This window comes from Centroberyx gerrardi, chromosome 13 (genome assembly GCF_048128805.1).
Source record: "Centroberyx gerrardi isolate f3 chromosome 13, fCenGer3.hap1.cur.20231027, whole genome shotgun sequence".
Taxonomy (NCBI): Eukaryota; Metazoa; Chordata; class Actinopteri; order Beryciformes; family Berycidae; genus Centroberyx; species Centroberyx gerrardi.
In genome coordinates, this window is record NC_136009.1 from 15,254,459 (window position 1) to 15,272,978 (window position 18,520).

The 18,520-nt window shown below is 44.8% G+C and overlaps 1 protein-coding gene across 1 annotated transcript in view; it reads right to left on the minus strand.

Annotated features, from left to right (window-relative positions):
• The window catches only part of gpc1b (glypican 1b), a 59,960-nt gene that overhangs the window by 21,946 nt on the left and 19,494 nt on the right, over positions 1-18,520 (minus strand). Inside the window, exon 3 of the mRNA XM_078287490.1 lies at positions 922-1,080. Coding sequence (XP_078143616.1) covers positions 922-1,080 — 159 coding nt within the window. The remainder of the gene's footprint in view (positions 1-921; positions 1,081-18,520) is intronic.

An 18,520-nucleotide genomic window follows, 5' to 3' on the forward strand; every position in this document is an offset into this window, starting at 1 on the left:
TAGGTAGGGTTTGATCCAAGGCTATAATGCCACTGTACAGTTGCACCGCCTGAACCACAGCACCTGATTGGAGAACCAGTACTTTATTTTTGTACTTCTTGTCATATTTAATTTTGTCAACTTGCGTACAATTCACACTCAGTATAAATATAAACCCTGTAAAACTTTTTTATTTACAGCATTGCCTTACATTCTAACAGAATGTTATGCTTCAGATGACGATTATAATTTGTTAACTGTGCTGTTCTGCTGCTAGAGCAAAAGTTACGCATCAGCAAAATACTGTATGCCTGGAAACACTTTTTATAGTTTCTGTTAACCCCCTTGAAAAGAGCTACCAATGGCTATTTGACAGGGAAAAGGCTTACATCATCAAAATCATCAGTCATTATTTTAAGCAACCTTGTGCCATTTAATTGCTAATATTTAAATTTAGGTAATTGTATTGGTTCAATGACAACACTACTGCAAGGCATTACTACCCTCTTCTACTGATACATAATAGTAGATCAATGCTCTGTATCCGTGCACAGTCTGTGTGATAAAAGGGCTTTAACTTGCATCTTGTCATATTTTCACTTTGTGTGTGTGGGTGTGTGAGTGTGTATGGCCTTGTGTGTCTGTATGTGCGTTTGTGTGTTTGCACGGTATGTCTCGAATGAAAAAGCGGCATGAGAAACAGGCAAGATTATGTATTGAACCAAAATTGACAGCTGTATGCATTACTCACACTGTGTGTCACAAAAAAACATCCCCTGCTAGAAATGTGTGCCTGGACATGTGGTTCCACATCAAAATAATCCAGTGTGATAGTCATGTCCAGTTGATTACTGTTGAAGAACTAACACTCACACACATACATTCAGGGTTTCTCTTTTTCTCTCTTCTCGGTCTCACACACACACACACACACACACTCACCATCGAAGATCTTGTACTGTCGACCGAGCGTGGCCTGTAATCCTCGTCCGGCGTCTTTGAGCAGTCCCTCCATCTCCCTGCGACTCAGGCTGGCCAGGTTGTCCTCCATGTCACTGACACAACAGGTGTAGCCCTGGGGACAGATGCGCAGGTGCTCTCCTGGCAGGAGGACAGGTGGAGAGGAAGGAGGAGAGAGAATGGGGAAGAGAGGTGGAGGAGAGGAGAGCGGAGCAGAGGGGACGGGAAGAGGAAAGAAGGATTTAGGAAAGGGGAAAGAAGGGAGGATGAAAAGCAGGATGGGGATATGGAGGAAGGGAGAGGAAAAGACAAAAAACACGTTAGCATCGACAAGTTCTACCAATTCAGTCGACACGCAGTCAAATGACGCAGACAAAATCGAGATGAAGATTTCTTGTGTTCTGGCACGGTGGATATAATGCTCAGCAGCGAACATGAGAACAAAGGAGACAGCCTGTATTAGTTGCAGTGGCTGTTTTTATAGCCTTGAACCCGGTTTGCTGGCAGGCGGGGAGGCTGGGCTGCCTGGGTCCGACCTCCTGATTGCCTGGCAGGATGTGGAGAAGTCTGTGGTGCTGGGAGCAGTGGAGCGAGGGGGGGGGGGGGGGGGCATCGGCTCCCATACAACTTTAATGAGCGCTCCTGACACACGCATTCAAACACGTGCACACACACACACCCACAGATTAAAAAAAAAAAAACAGGAAAAAAGTGGAATGCGCCTGCAAGCTCAAGCTCAAACATACACCCGTATACACATACAGGCACACACAAAAACTACAGTACATGAGGGAATTTCAACAAGGGCAGTCAAAACTGGTTAATATTACAGTCAAGCTGCAGCTGAAATCAGAACAAATTATAGTGAAATGTAAGTTACATCATCCACCTCATTGCTATCAGGCCTAAGGCGGGAGAAATTCATGTGGGTGACATTCATTTGCAGGTGAAGACAGCAGATATGATTAAATAGCCTTGGATTGCAATCAAAAATGTCTTATTGAATAGATTCTTCCTCGTTTTGTGGCATTCATCTGAACATCCTCATATACTCCTACTTATAACCACAAACACGCACACACACAAGCACACACGCAAACACAAATGCTCGCGCACACACACACAAAGATCAGATAAACAATAATGTAGAGCATACCAAACTGTATCACGACATTCCTCCTCTTCAGAAGAAGGAACAGCTAAGCTTTTAGATTATTAGTTTGGTCTTCTAGCACAGACACTCTCTCTCTCTCTCTCTAACATGCGCACACACACACACACACGCACACACAATTTTTTCCCACATGATGAAATCGGCAAGGAACGTGGATTGGTCTCTATCTCTCCATCCATTAGTGTGTTCCCCCATTCGTCCGTCACACACGATATATCAGACACCGCTGACTGGATTTTGACAAAACTTGGGGGAATGATGCCTTTCACCATTGTGTTGCAGCATTTTCAAAATGACACTGATTGGCCCAAGGGGGGCTGCTACATAAACAGGTCAAAACAAGGTGACATATTTGTCATTAACTGGCCCAGAGGAGGACTGCATCATTTGTGGGGGACGACATGTTTACCGTTGCTTGGTATTAGTATGCTGCTGGTGTCACTTTATGTTAAACAGAGAGTAGATAGAGTGCAGGCTGTATCATTCCCATTCAGATCATATTACTCCCTCCATGGAAGAGGGACCTAACTGACTCTCACTGAGCCTGCCATCTTATCCAAAGGCCCTACAGTGACAAACACTCTCTAACAAGCTCTCTGTAATGCCCACCTAACGAGCCATTCCTTTCCCTTTCTTCTGTTCCCTGCTGGAGGGCCTTCTGAGATCCTCTTGCAAGGTCTTGTTCAGGCTGTCCTGGTGTTGTACACGGGCTCTCTGACATTTATGTATGCACACATGTACAGACACACACACACACACACACACACACAGGCCCTAAAACCTCATAATTGTGATTTCTTTGTTTTTCTGTTGTAATTAAATTGAGCTGTCCTTTCGTTTGGTCTATATGAGACTTTGTCACAAACTTGTACAAACGATTTTACAAATGTTGATTCAGACCTGTGAACACACTGCTTATCAATGACATAATGACGCAAATTCCGCAGCATAAGCGCAAATCTCAAGGCTAGCGCACGACACTTCTCTTGCAGCCAGTGAGACTTTTAAAGAAAAAGAATCGAACGTCAATGTCACCCTAAGCACCTTCAGATGTAGCCCTTGTTGAAGTCCCACTTTTTACTGCATGCACCAATGAATTACTGCTGCATTACTGCTCTGCCAACATGAGCCGTCAAAGGACACAATGATATGAAAAACAACTGAGACTAGAATTATTTTGCTGCAATATTGTACACCTGTTAGGTCTTACTTTATGAAGGATTCAGCCGAGGCTGCCTCAGCCGCTGCAATAATAATGCAGAATACAGTAAATTCAACACATCTACTGCTGCTCATACATAACATGTACGGTAATATATCCCTGTCTGTCCTTTCAAATTGCATCTAATACACAAACAAAGCACGGCAGCCTACACATAATGTTTAATGACTGTGTCTGTCCACAACAATGAGCATTACATAGTCCATACAAACAGTCATACATATGCAGTAAACCCACACAGGGACAGGATTAATGATTTTCTATCTCTCAGACTGTCTTTACGGTGCACCTGGTGGAGCTTCAGTTGAAGGCAAGCGTATAGGCTATCGATATAGCTTGTCGTCAAAGCTATTGATTTCTATGTGCAGCAGCTCAACCGTTAAAAGCAGTCGTTCGCCCTCATTTACTGTAGCTGTGGCCTGATGTTAATCACTGTGGACCCTATGCTGACCTGCGATCTCCACTGTATTTTATAATTCAATGTGTGCATGTGTGTGTGTGTGTGTGTCCATATACTGTATGTGTATGGCAAGAGCAAACACGTGCATTTCACTGATTATGTGTCAACTGAGAGTCTGTAACTGTCATTTAAGTGCTTCATCCAGGCCAACTCTGAAGTAGAGCAATTAGAGGCCATTTTCTTCTTCAAACACTGAAGTGGAGGACAGACAGCCTAGACTGGAGAAGAAGGTGACATTGAGCATCCCTATCACTATATGAGTCAATGCATGTGCATGTACGTACACAAAAATGCACGCACACACACACACACACACACACACACACACACACACACACACAACGGGGAGAGCTCGGGCCTGGAGAGTGGCCCTTATATAGGAGTCTGTGTGATGTGTGTTTGTGTGTGAGAGTGAAAGGAAAAAAAAAGAGAAGGAGAACAAATGAGGGAGAGAGCAGAAAGCAGGGGAGCAGGAAAGAGAGACTGAGAGAGAAAACAGGGGTGAGAAAAGCAGAGAAGAGAGAGAAACGGAGAAAGAGAGAGAAAGATTGATGGACGAATAGGCCTATACAGTACTATCAGGGGTCAGCTGCAATCTGTCAGCCGCTGGGACGCCCATTTAAATGCCTGGGCCGGTGGCCATCACAGTTTTAGCGCGCGTGTGTGTGTGTGTGTGTGTGTGTGTGTGTATTATGGGCCTGTGGCCATCTCTTCCAGTGCAATCTGCTTGCTGCCTGCCATTTGAAGGACATCTGTGCAAAGTACAAGAATACACACTTAGACACACACACACACACACACATTGCTAGTGGGAGGTAGGAGGTTTGCCGGATGCAGCAAGAGAGAATGGGCCAACCCAGTGTGTCCATATATAAACAACATGTGGGTGATGATTTTAAGCTATATATATATATATATATATGTATATATATATAGTATATACACACACGGCAACTAAAAGTTGGACACACACACCCACAAACATACTGACACACACACACATTCCACCACACACATCTACAGCAGAAAAGGTCACCTGTAACAGAGGATTACTTTTCCAGTTGGTTACTCTCTGGCCAATTTCACAAACAGAGCAGTCTCTTCTATTTTACTCAGTATACTGAATGAACGTGTGTAGTTTGTGTGCATGTGTGTGTGTGTGTGTGTGTGTATTCTATCCGTGTAAGAGACAATCAGCCACTTTTGATCTAAGTGTAGAGGAAATGTATCCTTAACAACCAGACATGTCTCTCCTACTTTTACACTTAGACACTCAGACTCTCTCTCCTTCACACACACACACAGACACACACGCACAAACACACACACGCACACATCACATTCAGTCTCATAGCCAGAGGACACTAGAGTAATCAGCAGAGAAGGACAGCTCAATCTAAAGAAGGGCTGTGTTAGTGAGGCTCCAACAGGAGCATCTCGTGGCCGCATCACAAAGGGCAGTGAAAGCTAATGCTTGAGACATCCAATTTTCTGTACTTAGAGATAGTGGAGCAGTTAAAAACCCATGTCTTTATTAACACAAGACACCCCCCCCCCCCCCCCCCCCCCTCCCCTTTCCTTATAGGTCTGAGTTTTACCCTCGCGTTAACCAATTTCCAGCCTGCCCTCACTATTTCCTCCCTCTATTGTTCCTGAATTGTCCCCGCAGTCTGAATAAACTTGATAGAAAGCAAAGTCGACGGGAAAAAATGTGCTCCTAATAATTACTGCGTGCCCTGCAAGGGAGGGTGATTACAGAGTTTAAACTGATTACACGGTAGGCACTCAGAGTAAAAACAAAACAGAGAACTGTGAATAAGATCTGCAAAAAATCAACTGATCTATTCAAATATATTCAAATTGACAGAGTAGGTGTTTTGAATTAATCAACCACCTGTGGATCCAATCAGCACAGAGGTAGCAGAAGCCAATCACCTGGTTTCTCCTACAATTACACACACGGGAACACTCGCACACTCGTATACATACACTCACTGTTCACGTTTAACCCCATTATAGCCCATCCAAAGCTTCCTTCCCCTCTCCTTTGACAGACATGGCTGCTAAATGGGGAGCAATTCCCCAACCATTAGCTTATCACTGTTCACCAGGGAGGAAGGCTCCTATTAAACAGCAATCTGGGAAGGCAGAATAAGGCCGTGTGCACTGTGATAAACCCTGGGAGAGACTGACAGACAGAGGCTTTTAGAGATGGAGGGATGTGGGAAACACAGAGGGAGGAGGGGGCGATGGGAAATGAAGAGTGACTCAAAGCCACATTCTCTCCATAATTTGTCTGGGGGTGGGTGGGCAAAACAGAATAAGTCAAAATTCTGCTCTTGTACAGTTATGTCACCATGACTGTGTGGCTAGTCAGTATAGCATTGTGGTCTATATTGTGCAGTAGTTATAAATCTTTCTGGTTCATGGCTCTTAACGAAAGAAAAAGAGAACAAAAAACACTGGCCCTCCACACAGAATAATACACTGCAATTGCAAGCAATGGTTTTTATTTAGCCATTTCAGCCTATTTGACTTCTTTATATATTGGGGAAAGCCTCAAAGCTGCATTAGTTCCACCGATTCAGACTGCGTTAAGTTATGCGGGTCTTGAGATATGCAATTTTCAGACTTTCAGAGTTGGACTCTGCGTGAACTGGGGATTTTGGGAGTGCCCTCAGCTGTGCAAGGGTTTATTCAAAACCCTGGTTTCTTTGTATGGTGGAAAATCAAGCCATGGACTTTTCTCCATGTTTTTTCTGCTGAGGCATTGCCTTTAAACGCCATGCACCTATAATTCATTTGTTGTGAGGATGACAGTGCTGGGAGGACCTGGGTTCAAGTCCTGACCCTGGCCCCTTCTGTGTGGAGTTTGCAAAGACAAGCAAATCAGATGGAGCGGAGACTCTAAACCGACAGAGTGGAAACTGTCCTTGATCATGTGCCTTTACGTGTCAGGGTCTGCCTAATATATTTTTTGTGCGTCTGCTCATCGACTTTAACAACTGTGCCAGGCAACCGGAGACAGAGGCCTGAGATATTCTGCCAACATCCCCAGACACCCCATCCAGCTGATTGAGCTCCTGTTGCCAGGATGAAAAGGGCACATGATACCTGGAGGAACACAGGATGGATTTCGGCTGTTCATAAATAAGCGGCGCAGCTTAATGATCGAGGCCCCATTCATGTGCAAACACCGGGCACAATGGGCGTCCGTTAAACTCTGCGGATCCAAATAATGTCTTGGCACCCTCCATGTGCCCCACTGGTGCCATCTCCTTTGATGATCCCTTAAAAACTCAAGCACATACATTTTTGTGTCTTAGCAATTCATATTCTATTTGATGTCTTGGCATCTATTAGTATGTATGAAGACTCCTTGTTTGATATCATAAAACCGACGGTAATGTTTGACATATTGCAGGGTTTCTGGTGCATAAGGAATGGAACATACAAATGGACTTAAGTCAGAGTCAGAATTGATGTCATAATGTGAAGGTGGACACACCCTGATTTACATATTTACATATTTGCACCCTGATTTTACTTACAGTATGTACATATACAGTTGGGTGAGTGTGTAAGAAATATGTATTTTTTCCACATTCCTTAAATCATAGCGGTCCACCTCCATCGTGGGATCTACTTAGGGGTCCCAAACCCCAAGTTGAGAATCACTTTTGGAATTCACAATGTTTCAATAATGTACCATACATTACATAAGCCCACTAGTCTAGACTAGTTCTGATTTTATTTTGTTTCCATCTCACACTATCTGATCCATCTGATACTATGTATTTGGTGCGGTAGGCATATAAGAGTTTAGAATGGATTACATATGTTCAGTTGGTAAATCTACATGCATTTGTTCTGAGGCACATTTGACAAAATGTCATGACTACCCAACCACACTGACACGCTGACACACATAGCTGATGGCTTCTGGTAATCTCAGATTGCCATTGCGTAATTGACATTATTTCAAACTGCTGTGTCTGTGTGTGTGTGCGCGCGCGTGTGTGTGCATGCACATTGTGGGAGCTGAGGGATTAGCAGCCTAATCCGGTCATTGGTGAGTGTGTGTGTGTGTGTGTGTGTGAGTCCACAGATGGGTGGATTATCGACAGTGCCAAGGAAAACACCCGTGGAACACTAGGAATCACACACATGCGCACACACACCCACACGCAGGCTTGAACAGTGGATTAAGGTTAAACAGGTGAAAAACAACGCGGCTAGCTGGCAGCAGAGGTTGACATGTCTGACCCAGCAACTGCACACATTGAACCTTCTCATGTCACATACCGGCCAGACAAATGCTCGTTACAGACAAGGCTTCAGTCAAATAGTGTTTGTCTCTGTCTATCTCCGACACACACGGAGCGACCGACCCGCGGCCCACCCAGGCTTTAACCTAGACACTAGCGGCTCATCAGTGTGGTAATGTGAGCCAAGCAGAGGGTCACATAAATAGCTTCCTCGAGCCAGACGAGGTGGCGGCCACACAACACATTAATAACGCATTACTACTGGGGCAGGCTGATCTTCTGTGCTCCTCTTTCCCAGCCTACACTAGGCTATATCTGGCTACCTGGATGGCTGGCTGACCGGCCAGCTATCCTTTAGGCTATATGCACAGGCACCACAGTAGCAACAGATTCCATGAAATGCCTATTAGTGGAACCCCACACAGTTTAATCCCTCTCTACGCAGGTGCTCTTTCACACTCTTGACTTGAATCAGACTGTACTGAATTGTGGTTTATTGGGCTGGGCAGGGTTGGGCTGGCTACGCATTAACTGCATTAGTATCGGATAGAGGAAGGACATAGCTAGATAAGTGGATAGTGTGATGAAGTAATGATGTGGGCAGTGGGGAGTAGATTACTTGGCCAGAGACAAACAGCTCTGGCTGCTATCAGGCAAAACAATGGCCAGCCAATGTTAACAAATGGACCAGACACAAGTGGAATGGAGGAGGACAGCGGGGAGCAGCACAGGACAGAAAAGCACAGGACAGCACAGAACAGCTTGCCATTACTTATGGTTATTATCACCTACAGGTGCAAATGAAAGCACCAAACATATCCCACATGTGCACACACACATACACATACACACACTCACACACAAAACATCTGAATGACTGATCGTGAGTCCTACACAGGGTGATGCATCAGCAAGCGACAGGAGCTGTGAATTATAAGGAACATGATGGATTACAACAGGTTTTGTAATTAAGTTGCTGTAGCCCTCAGAAACATGCATGACTGCCTTCTCTGATAGGCCAGGCACAGAGTGACTCAGACACACACACACACATACACACACACACACACACACACACACAAATGCACACAGGCACATTTGCTCTCTGTCTCTTTCTTTCTGTCTCTGTCCTTCTCTCTCACACACACACACACTCACACACATGCACACACACACGTATCCCAGTGGCAATGTCACCCAATGAATAACCAATGAGTGTGTGAGCCAGCTGCTTTGAACGGTGGCAGCAGGCTGTCCCCTTCCCTGAGCAGGTACAAACACAGCGCTGTCAGATAGGCTGATGTGGCGCTTCAGCTCCCACCCAGCCCGCCTGCCAGCCTGCCCTGCCATGTCCTGCCTTCTCCAGTGTCATCTCCGCACTTTTGTTTATTCCCGCACCTGCGTTCGCTACCAATTCCACCACGTTTCACTTTCCGCATTGTCCAAGATCAAATTGAACTGACCTGGAATGCAGGAGAATGCAATTTCCACAGACCGATCTCAGTCTAGAACAACACACAAGCACATACAGACGCACACTGTCCTAGTTACACCCTATACTCCTCCCCACCCCCCCGGTTACAGACATGCCTTAACTTGAGTTTGTCTGTGTTGACTTACTGGCCTTATTGAATCTGTGTGTGTGCACAATAAGAGAGGCAGAGAGAGAGAGAGAGAGAGAGGAAAAAATGAAAGACATGGGGGGAAAAAGAATTATCCTGTTGAAGTGTCTCTGAACCGTGTCTCCACCATATCTTAGGCCATCTCAAAAACAGGACAGCCACAGGCTACAGAGAGTCCTGACCTCATTTCTGTGTGTGTGTGTGTGTGTGTGTACTGTTGTTAGGGTGTACCTGGTTAGTGTGTTTTTAACACTGGTTTCTAACAGTGGTCTTTGACAAGATGTGTCATGGGTTGACACTTCAGACAGAACATCCTGTCACATGATGTAGTGGTGAAGAGGAGGACTAATACGTCTGTCGCCTCTGCAGCCACACGCAATACAGTCTAGGAACTAAGCTTGATGAAAAAACAGTTTCAAAAGATCAGGGAGGAAGGGGTTAAAAGAGACGAGTCAGACCGAGAAAGAGAGAGCTAATGTGCACCCGTTTCTGCCCATGTGCATGTACTGTATATGTGTACGTGTGTGTGTGTGTGTGTGTGTGTGTGTGTGTGTGAGCACATGGCTTGACTCCTTCATACACCTGCAAGTTTCCATCTGCGGCGCGGCTGTCTCCTTGCGGCGAGAGAGCAAACAAACAAGCCAGCTCCCCTCTGCTGTGCGCTCTCAGAGGTGGAGAGGCTGACAGACAGGTGAGGAGACGGAGCAGACCTGTTGTTGTCAGGGCCCGTCAAAGCAACAAGGCCTAGGTTTCCACTTACACCTTCACCCAGGACCGAGAGAGAGACGTGGACAAGGAAAAAAAAACGAGAGAGACATAGACAAGAGGAAAATGGGCAGTTGGGCACATAAAAGTTTGAAAGAAAAAGCGAGAAAAGAGGTGAAAAGGTTTTGACGGATCAAACAAAAGACAAAATGAGGAAGACGGGGAACAAACAAAAACAGGGAGGAAGAAAGACAGCGGGCGAGTGAGTGGTGACCGGGTGATTGTCAGAGAGGTGCAGGCACAGCTGTTACCTGTCAAGACCTTTTGCTCTTTCATGCTCTCCTCCCGTCTTTCCTCTCAGCCTCATCCTCACGCTGTGAGCTCTTGGAAATGGATGAACTGCATGTGATATGCTGTGCATTTTGAGCAACCAAACACATTCAAATCTCTGAATCTCATACATCTAACAAAATATTGAGTGAGAGATGTACTCTGTCGCTGCAACACTCACTCCTTTATAAAGTGGTAACATGGCTTGCTCAGAATAACACTTAGGCCTCCTGCATGCACATGCTGTCAGCTCAGAGTGATGGTTCCAGCTCCAACACCCTAGGGGGAACGAACAATCTGTTCTCTGACTCGCATTCTTTGAATAGAAATGAATAGAAATCCATTTTTAAGAGAACACAAATGGTGCGTATGATGGAAGTCTAGAATGCAATGCCATTATTTAATCCAGCTCTTTTCTCTCTCCTGCCATAGTGCAAAAAAAATCTTCCCAAGGAGCCATCAATCATCACCCTTTGACTCACAAGCATACACCCCACGCCACTCCCGCCGCACCCTTTTCAAACCAGATAGAACGGTTGCCAACCGCTGATCCCATGTCAGATTTCCTTTTCCTTAATCCTCAATAATGAATCAGATAGGTATTAAAAGTTGGGTGATCTGATTATAGATTAGTGCTTGGAGAAAGTGTGTACGGCCAGCCCTCTCTGTCTCAGTCATCAGATCAAAGTATAGACAAGTCTCTCACTCCTTCCCTTAGTTCACTCATCTCTCACTCCCTCCCATTGCCTCCGGCTGGGAATCTGGCCAGGGAATCTGGGCTTCCAAAGAGCAGATCCCCACTTGCCCAGATCCACACACACTGGCATGTTTTATTTATGGCTGGGGCCAGACAACAATCTTTACCTAGAGGGAAGTTCTCTTATCTCTACCTTTTTATATCATTTGTCTACATTTGATATAAATCAAGATAAATAGTATCACTGTCTGTCATTGCGTAGCATTATCTGTTTGATGGGAATTAAATTGCACAACTTAATCTCAGGCCGCATCAACTCCAGAGAACTCAGAGAGATTGCTTCTATGCCTTAAAGCATTTTCATGAAACAAACAATCTAGCAGAGGTCTGATCAATCAACAAAGCGGCAACAACCAAGCTCTAATCAAACGGTGAGTCAAAAGACAGAGCTGTGTAATCCATTATGTTTTCCCGATGCCTGACAAACAATCAAATGTATTAAGATGACGGCTAAGGGCTTCAGTGTTCTCAAGCATCTAGGATTCTCATAACCTATTAGTGAATCATATTAAAAGCCTGTTCTGAAAGAGGGGTTGACATGGGAACTAATGCTGTACAAGGAAAGCCCTGTTTTGACGGTGTTATGTGTGCATGGTGTGCGTGCCAAGCTGTCTATTTTGAAGTCAGGTCAGGACAGGCTAACACTTCAGGCCTCTCTTAGTCACTGTGAGTCACAAAAATGTCTTGACAACAGACAGACAGACGTGTAGGCAGAGGGGCTAACTGACAGCCAGGCTTTGAGACTGACAGACTGGCAAACACATAAAAGACATGGCAAACAGACAGCAAGACAACAGACAGACTGGGAGACTTATACTTCTAGATCGGCAGGCAGGTAGGCAGACAACACACAGGCAACAAACAAAGGCAGAAGGTAACTGGAGAGGCAAAGGGCAACAGACAGACTGGGAAAATGCACACTGACAAAGCAGTGGAAAGCCGGGGAGTTGTCAAGACAAAGATGAGAATGCTTAGAGAGCATGTCAGAGCTATTAAGTCTGTGGTCTCTGCTTTCCTCCTTTCCTCCAAAGAGCCAATTCTCTTACCAAAACCGCAATGACATACCACCAGACAGCGCACAGCACCATCCGCCACAGTAGCTCATTTCAGAATCCAGGCCACCACTCCCATTGTTCAATGTAGGCCACCATCTCTGATGTCATGCACTTTTCCTGCCTGATGCACAGCAGTAGTGTGGGCTTTTACCACTTATAAGTAATGACTGGAGAACCACAACTCCCAGCTATGCCCACGGTTGCTGGGCAAAACAGGGCACTATGGGAAGCTGAGTCACCTGAACTTTAATAGTGTTGGTGGTTGAGTGCAGAAAAAATGATTAACTATTGCAAAAGCAGTCTTTTTACATGTTGGTGATATTGAACCATACATTAACCATGTGGAATACAACTTGTTAAATAAAGCTAATGGGCCAAAACTGGACTTAAGAATGTTCTGTGTTATGTGGGAATCTTGGCTACACTAACTGCAGTGTTTACACAGTGGTTTAGGTTTGTCCAAGTGTCCACAATAGCTATGTTGGATGACCTTGACGGCCTCCAAATGTTTTCATGGTGGTGTAATTATTTTTGACTGGAACCAAGTTTAGAGGCCTTTCCTGGAAATAGGTCCATTTGGACTGAGTCAGGCAGGACCACTTGATCTCTGTCAAACTCATCCAGACACAAAACAACCTGAAAAAAAGACTTTCACACATTCCACTGTTGAAAAAAAATAGCTAAAACTCCAACCACTATTGAATTTGTCATGGGCTAGCACTTGTTAGCGTGATAATGCAAGGCTGACTGGTCACACAATGACCCCTAAAGCACTGGAACAATCTTAATGATGTAAAAAATCATTAGCTCTCTCTCTGCTGGCAGGCACAGCAGACAGTTTATGTGCAGTTTGAGAATGAATGTTCTGCACAGCACAATCCTAGCATTCTTCACACATAGATCAGCTAGAACCAGAGCAAATTGTTCTTCACCATAGCTCGAAGGGGAATGGCATCCAGAAGGACTTAGAGCTGATCTTCAGCTCAGATGTGAAAAGGTCAGACTAGAATGCAACACTCATGGGAAGTGGGAAAGATAAGCATTTGACAGCAAAGCAGCATTTTCTTTGCCAGAAAACTCGCTTTCAATAGTGTAGGGTAGGTGGTAGGAAACCTGCACACTCTAAAACATGGGTCTCAAGCTCGCGGCCCGCGGGCCAATTGCGGCCCGCGAGACGATATTTTGTGGCCCCCACCTTAATATGAAAGTTTAATGTTAGTGCGGCCCGCGAGTTTTATATGGATGGCACTTTACAGTATTGTGTGCGGAGCTGAACGAACCTACCAATCACGGTTGGGTATATGGCTCTCGGGGGTGGGACATCGACCGGGCTTGATGCAAGCAGAGAAACATTTCTCAATGAGTGAAAGTTACAGCAGCGTTGCCATGGAGAGTTTTCTTCCGTGCCTGGCTGGCTGCCTCGTTTCTATTGGGCACACGCGGACATTCGTCCCAGCGCGCTGCGTTCACAACACTTCCAAAAAAAAGTTTTTTAAGTTGCTGCCCAGCGGGACATTATACGTATATATGTCTCTCTCTGACAAAATAAATCAAAGTGATGCGTACGCGGCGGGATAAAAGAAAAGTAAGGAACTCAATGTAGCCTAATGTAGTCTGCAGTCACATAGCGACACCTGTCCGTCGGCGATAACAGTCCCCGGTAACCCGGACCAATTATAGGGTCGCACCGTTATTTGAGGGTCATTATTTTTTATTTGCATCGCGCTATTTGCATTGCCTCACACGATGAACACTACATATATTTCTATATGATGTCATTTGTTTTTTTTGTTTCTATGACTACGTTTACAACAACAACAACAACAGCACGGTGTCATTTCCGCTTCTTTTTCCTGTAACAACAGCACGGCGGATAACACTCCGGGAGCAGTCGCCTTTTTGCGCTCGCTATCCCGGTACTTTCTACCATCTACAAATGCCATGGTGTTCATGTCATCATGAAAGACATGAACATCGAGCACAAAAACAAAGGAGACTGCTACCGGGCTATTATCCGCCGACCGCCGTGCTGCTGTCACAGGAAAAAGAAGCGGAAATGACGTTCTCCGTGCATCGAGACGTTCTCCGTGCGTCGGCTAAACACAACAGTGACAGTTCATGTTCTTCAATGTTCCATTCATGGTCAGGACAATTCATATTCAGAAGAACCCATTGAGGTTAAAGAACTGTTAATAAAGACGTTTAAATCTTATTTTGTGTTAAAAAATAAAGACATTTGAGAAGATTGGAATTTTTTTAACAAAGCTTTTCTTGTGGAATACCTGATGCGGCCCAGCCTCACCCAGACTCTGCCTCCAGCGGCCCCCAGGTAAATTGAGTTTGAGACCCCTGCTCTAAAACATCAGGATCAGAGGTGTGTGCATATATACAGTATACAACAGTATACTATTTATATAAGCATTAGTTATTTGTTTATAATGAAATGATGGGAAAAGGTTTTTCCTTCAGCAAAGAAATGGAGCCACACACTTCTTAATGCAGTGTTAAGACTTCCACAGACAACAGGCCTTTAGGTCTTTAGAATTCAAAATCTTGGCATGTTGCCCATGTGTGAGCAGCTTTATTGCAGCGCTCTGACAGGTAAATGCACAAGATGTGTAGAGGAATGTTTGTGTCTTTCAGTGGGCATGCCTCTGTCTAATCCTCCTTTCAGTGCAGGCCTGAAAGGAAGCTTTTCATAGGTTCCTCTTTGAAAAAAAGAAAACCTAAATGCTTGTCAAATCTGCACTCCTAAACTTGGAAGCGCAGCATAGTTCTTTGCCTCTGCCTCCCTCTCGTCCTCCTTTGTGTCTGTCTCCGTCGTTCGCTGCTTCCCTCACTCACTCGCTCTGTCATACTCTCTCTTAATGTTTTCCCTTCAGTCCCCATGTGCCCGTTAACTTCAAAGTTTCAGATGTTTTCCTGTCTCTTGTCATGAGCTCTTTCTATTTTGGCTCCCTATACTTTAAACATGGTGCTTAAAACTTTCTCTCGTGCTCCTTTCAATTTCCTTTATCCCTGCATTTTGTTAGCGTCTTTTACCGGTTTTTCAAACATCAGATTTTCTCTAGCACGCCTGTGTTTTCGTTTTTGGGTTTCTTCATGCTTTGTTAAAACCTCCACCTGTCTTTTCTCTCCCTCTTTTTTCTCCCCATCCTTGTCATTAGTTGTCAAAGCTTTCACATCTGTGCTGTGACTTCCAGGTGACTGCTATCTGTCTGCAGATAAGATGCTAGTTCTGATGGGAGAACACAGTGCTTCTGCAGTACAAAACCTTCTTATTGTTATGGTGCTCAGGCGTCGGCCCCCATACACCGGCAAAGAGAGCCATTGCTGCGCTTATTTTTTATTCCAATGTGACTCCTGCTATTAGATATTAGCTTGAGGGAATAGCAGATATGAAAGTGGTGAGATAGAGTTCAATATGAATTCCCTTTCATTGCAGTGGTTTGTGATTGGTGAACTGAATCTAATAAAATAAACCCTGAATAAGTTACACACAACTTTGTCAAACTAGCAAACACAGTCAGCCATGCTGTCGTATCAGCTTGCATATGGCTTCAGCAAGCAAGGGCCATCTTTAAACTAATAAGAGCCCATCTCATCTTGCCAACACATTAAATTAGACAACCTTATCTGCGGTGCTGTCCAAATATTAATCAGTGGTAGACTTCCCCTTTCCTAAGCTGGTCAAATGCACCAGTGTGAGGGGGACAAAGCTTCTTCACTGTCTTCCCTCATTGGAAACACTCATTAGAAAAAGCTGGCCTCTGCTGAAAGGCTAGATGGTTATCCTCTCAGAGTGAGATGAAGGCAGAGAGCGGGAGGGAGAGAGAGGCGAGAGGGAGGGCAGAGGGGGACAGATAGAGCACTGGCTTCTGCTGAAAGGGTAGATGGTTATCCCTCCGACCAGGGAGGGAGGAGGAGAGGCTGAGCGGAGAGAGAAAGAAATTGAGAATTAGAGAGAGAGCAAAGGGGTGGGTAGAGAGAGAGAGAGAGAGAGAGAGAGAGAGAAAGAGAGAGAGACTGAAGGGCTCTGTGTGCTTATCTATCCCTCTCCTCTGTGACTCAGTATTATCTCCAGTCCTGACGCCAGTCAAAAACAGGCACAGAATGGCATGCTACTAGAGTCAGCAGCATCACTACCAGGCAAGTGGTGGAGGGAGACATGAGCTACTGAGCTCATAGAGCCATCCTTCCCTTTATCGGTCCTTAAAGTCGAGATGAAACGGCATTTCGAGAGTATCTAACTTCCGTATCGTGACGTATTTCCGAGTGAAACAGGAAAGACAGGCGGGACATAACGTTGGGAGGAATTTGATTTGAACGTTGAAAAGTGGGTGTGTCATAACACCCGAAGACACACCGAAGTACCATGCTGTTGCTAGCTAGCTAACTAATGAATCTTAGCCTCTTAGCTCTGTGCGCTAAAAGCTGAAGATTGATTGATGGGTGGATGTCATGATATTATTGGTTGAAATTAGTTACGGGCATGCTTACGTAAGCACACGGCATATTTTGTTTTACAGGAAGAAAACATGATTGAATTTTGATATAAGAATACAATTAAATTGATTTTTGGTATTTCGTTTGGCATATATTGTTAAATAGGTGCACAGTATGACCGGGGATGTGATCTAAAAGGGTTAAAAAGGCATTTTTCATTTCATCTCGTCTTTAACAGTTTAAAGGAGCTCTGTTTTTCCTATACTTTGTTAAAACACTGCTATACATGCATTTTCCAGGGTACAGATCACTGTCACCATCACCATCATCAACAACAACACTATCATCGCAGCGATAGTGAATGGTTCCATTGTGAATGCAGCTGCAATGTGTTTGACTACCACAGGCATTCAACTATCATTGAAGTCCATATTAAAAATCGCCTTATTCTCCACCATATTCATCAAAGGGAATGCAGCCCGTTGTGCTGTATGTCCTCCTGCATAGTAGCTTTGCTCCGCCTCCTCTTCCACCTCTTCCACCTCTTCCTCCTGGTCATCCAGCTGTGAGAAGGTGTTTTAAATGACCCTCTGAGGGCCATGGGACTTGAACGCATGTGGATTGAAGCCAGTATTCCTCTGACATCATGTACCCTTTGCCCTGCATCACAGCCACCTACAAAGCCCACTATTGTGTGCCCAACCCGCCCCCACAACCCCTCCCTCCTCCCCTCCGCCCACGCCCGTCGCACCCTCCCCCAGATCCTGCCACACTGGCATCAGTCAACAGACAAAAGAGCACTTTTAATTAACTTCAAATCTGTCAGCTACCACTGAGCCATGCCAAAGAGAACATGTCAGATCATGCCCCATTTGATCTTTAAGGGGATTTTTCTCCAAAGTGGGAGAGTAAAAGGACAACACAGATTCAAAACCAAACAGGAATTTTTAGAGGTCATATGACAGCAAGTAGGAGCTCCATCTGTCATAGTATGTACACCTATGTGTATGTATGCAAGTTCCTGAGGTATTGTGTACAGTAGGCTGCTAACCTACATGCCCTGACTAGAGAGGGATAAGTCTGACAACTGCATTCTCTGTAACTAATATCCTCAGACGAAAGGACAAAGTGTTAACCCATGTTTACAACTACCATTCCAAGACATGACTCACGGCCAAATATGCCAGATCAGGTGTTGAATTCATAAAATCTCACCCGTACAGAACATCCGAATGCGCTGTTTATGGACAAATACTGCAAAAGGATATTGAAACCGAAAGAGCGGTGGAACGCTACGCCGATAGCAGATATACGAGCTTCAGTCCCTATCCGCTTTAACAGATTTAAACAGAGAACTGCGGGGTGTGAAAGCTATCTTTGACACATGTAGAGGAAGTATAATATCTTCACAAAACGAATATAGTCTTTTGTTCATCAAACATGACTGCAAAGGGAAGGTGTAGGTCTAAGTTGGCTCAGCGACAAATTCAAAATGTCTAGTCTAGTCCTCTTCATATTAACCTAAGTGTGGAAAGTTATTTT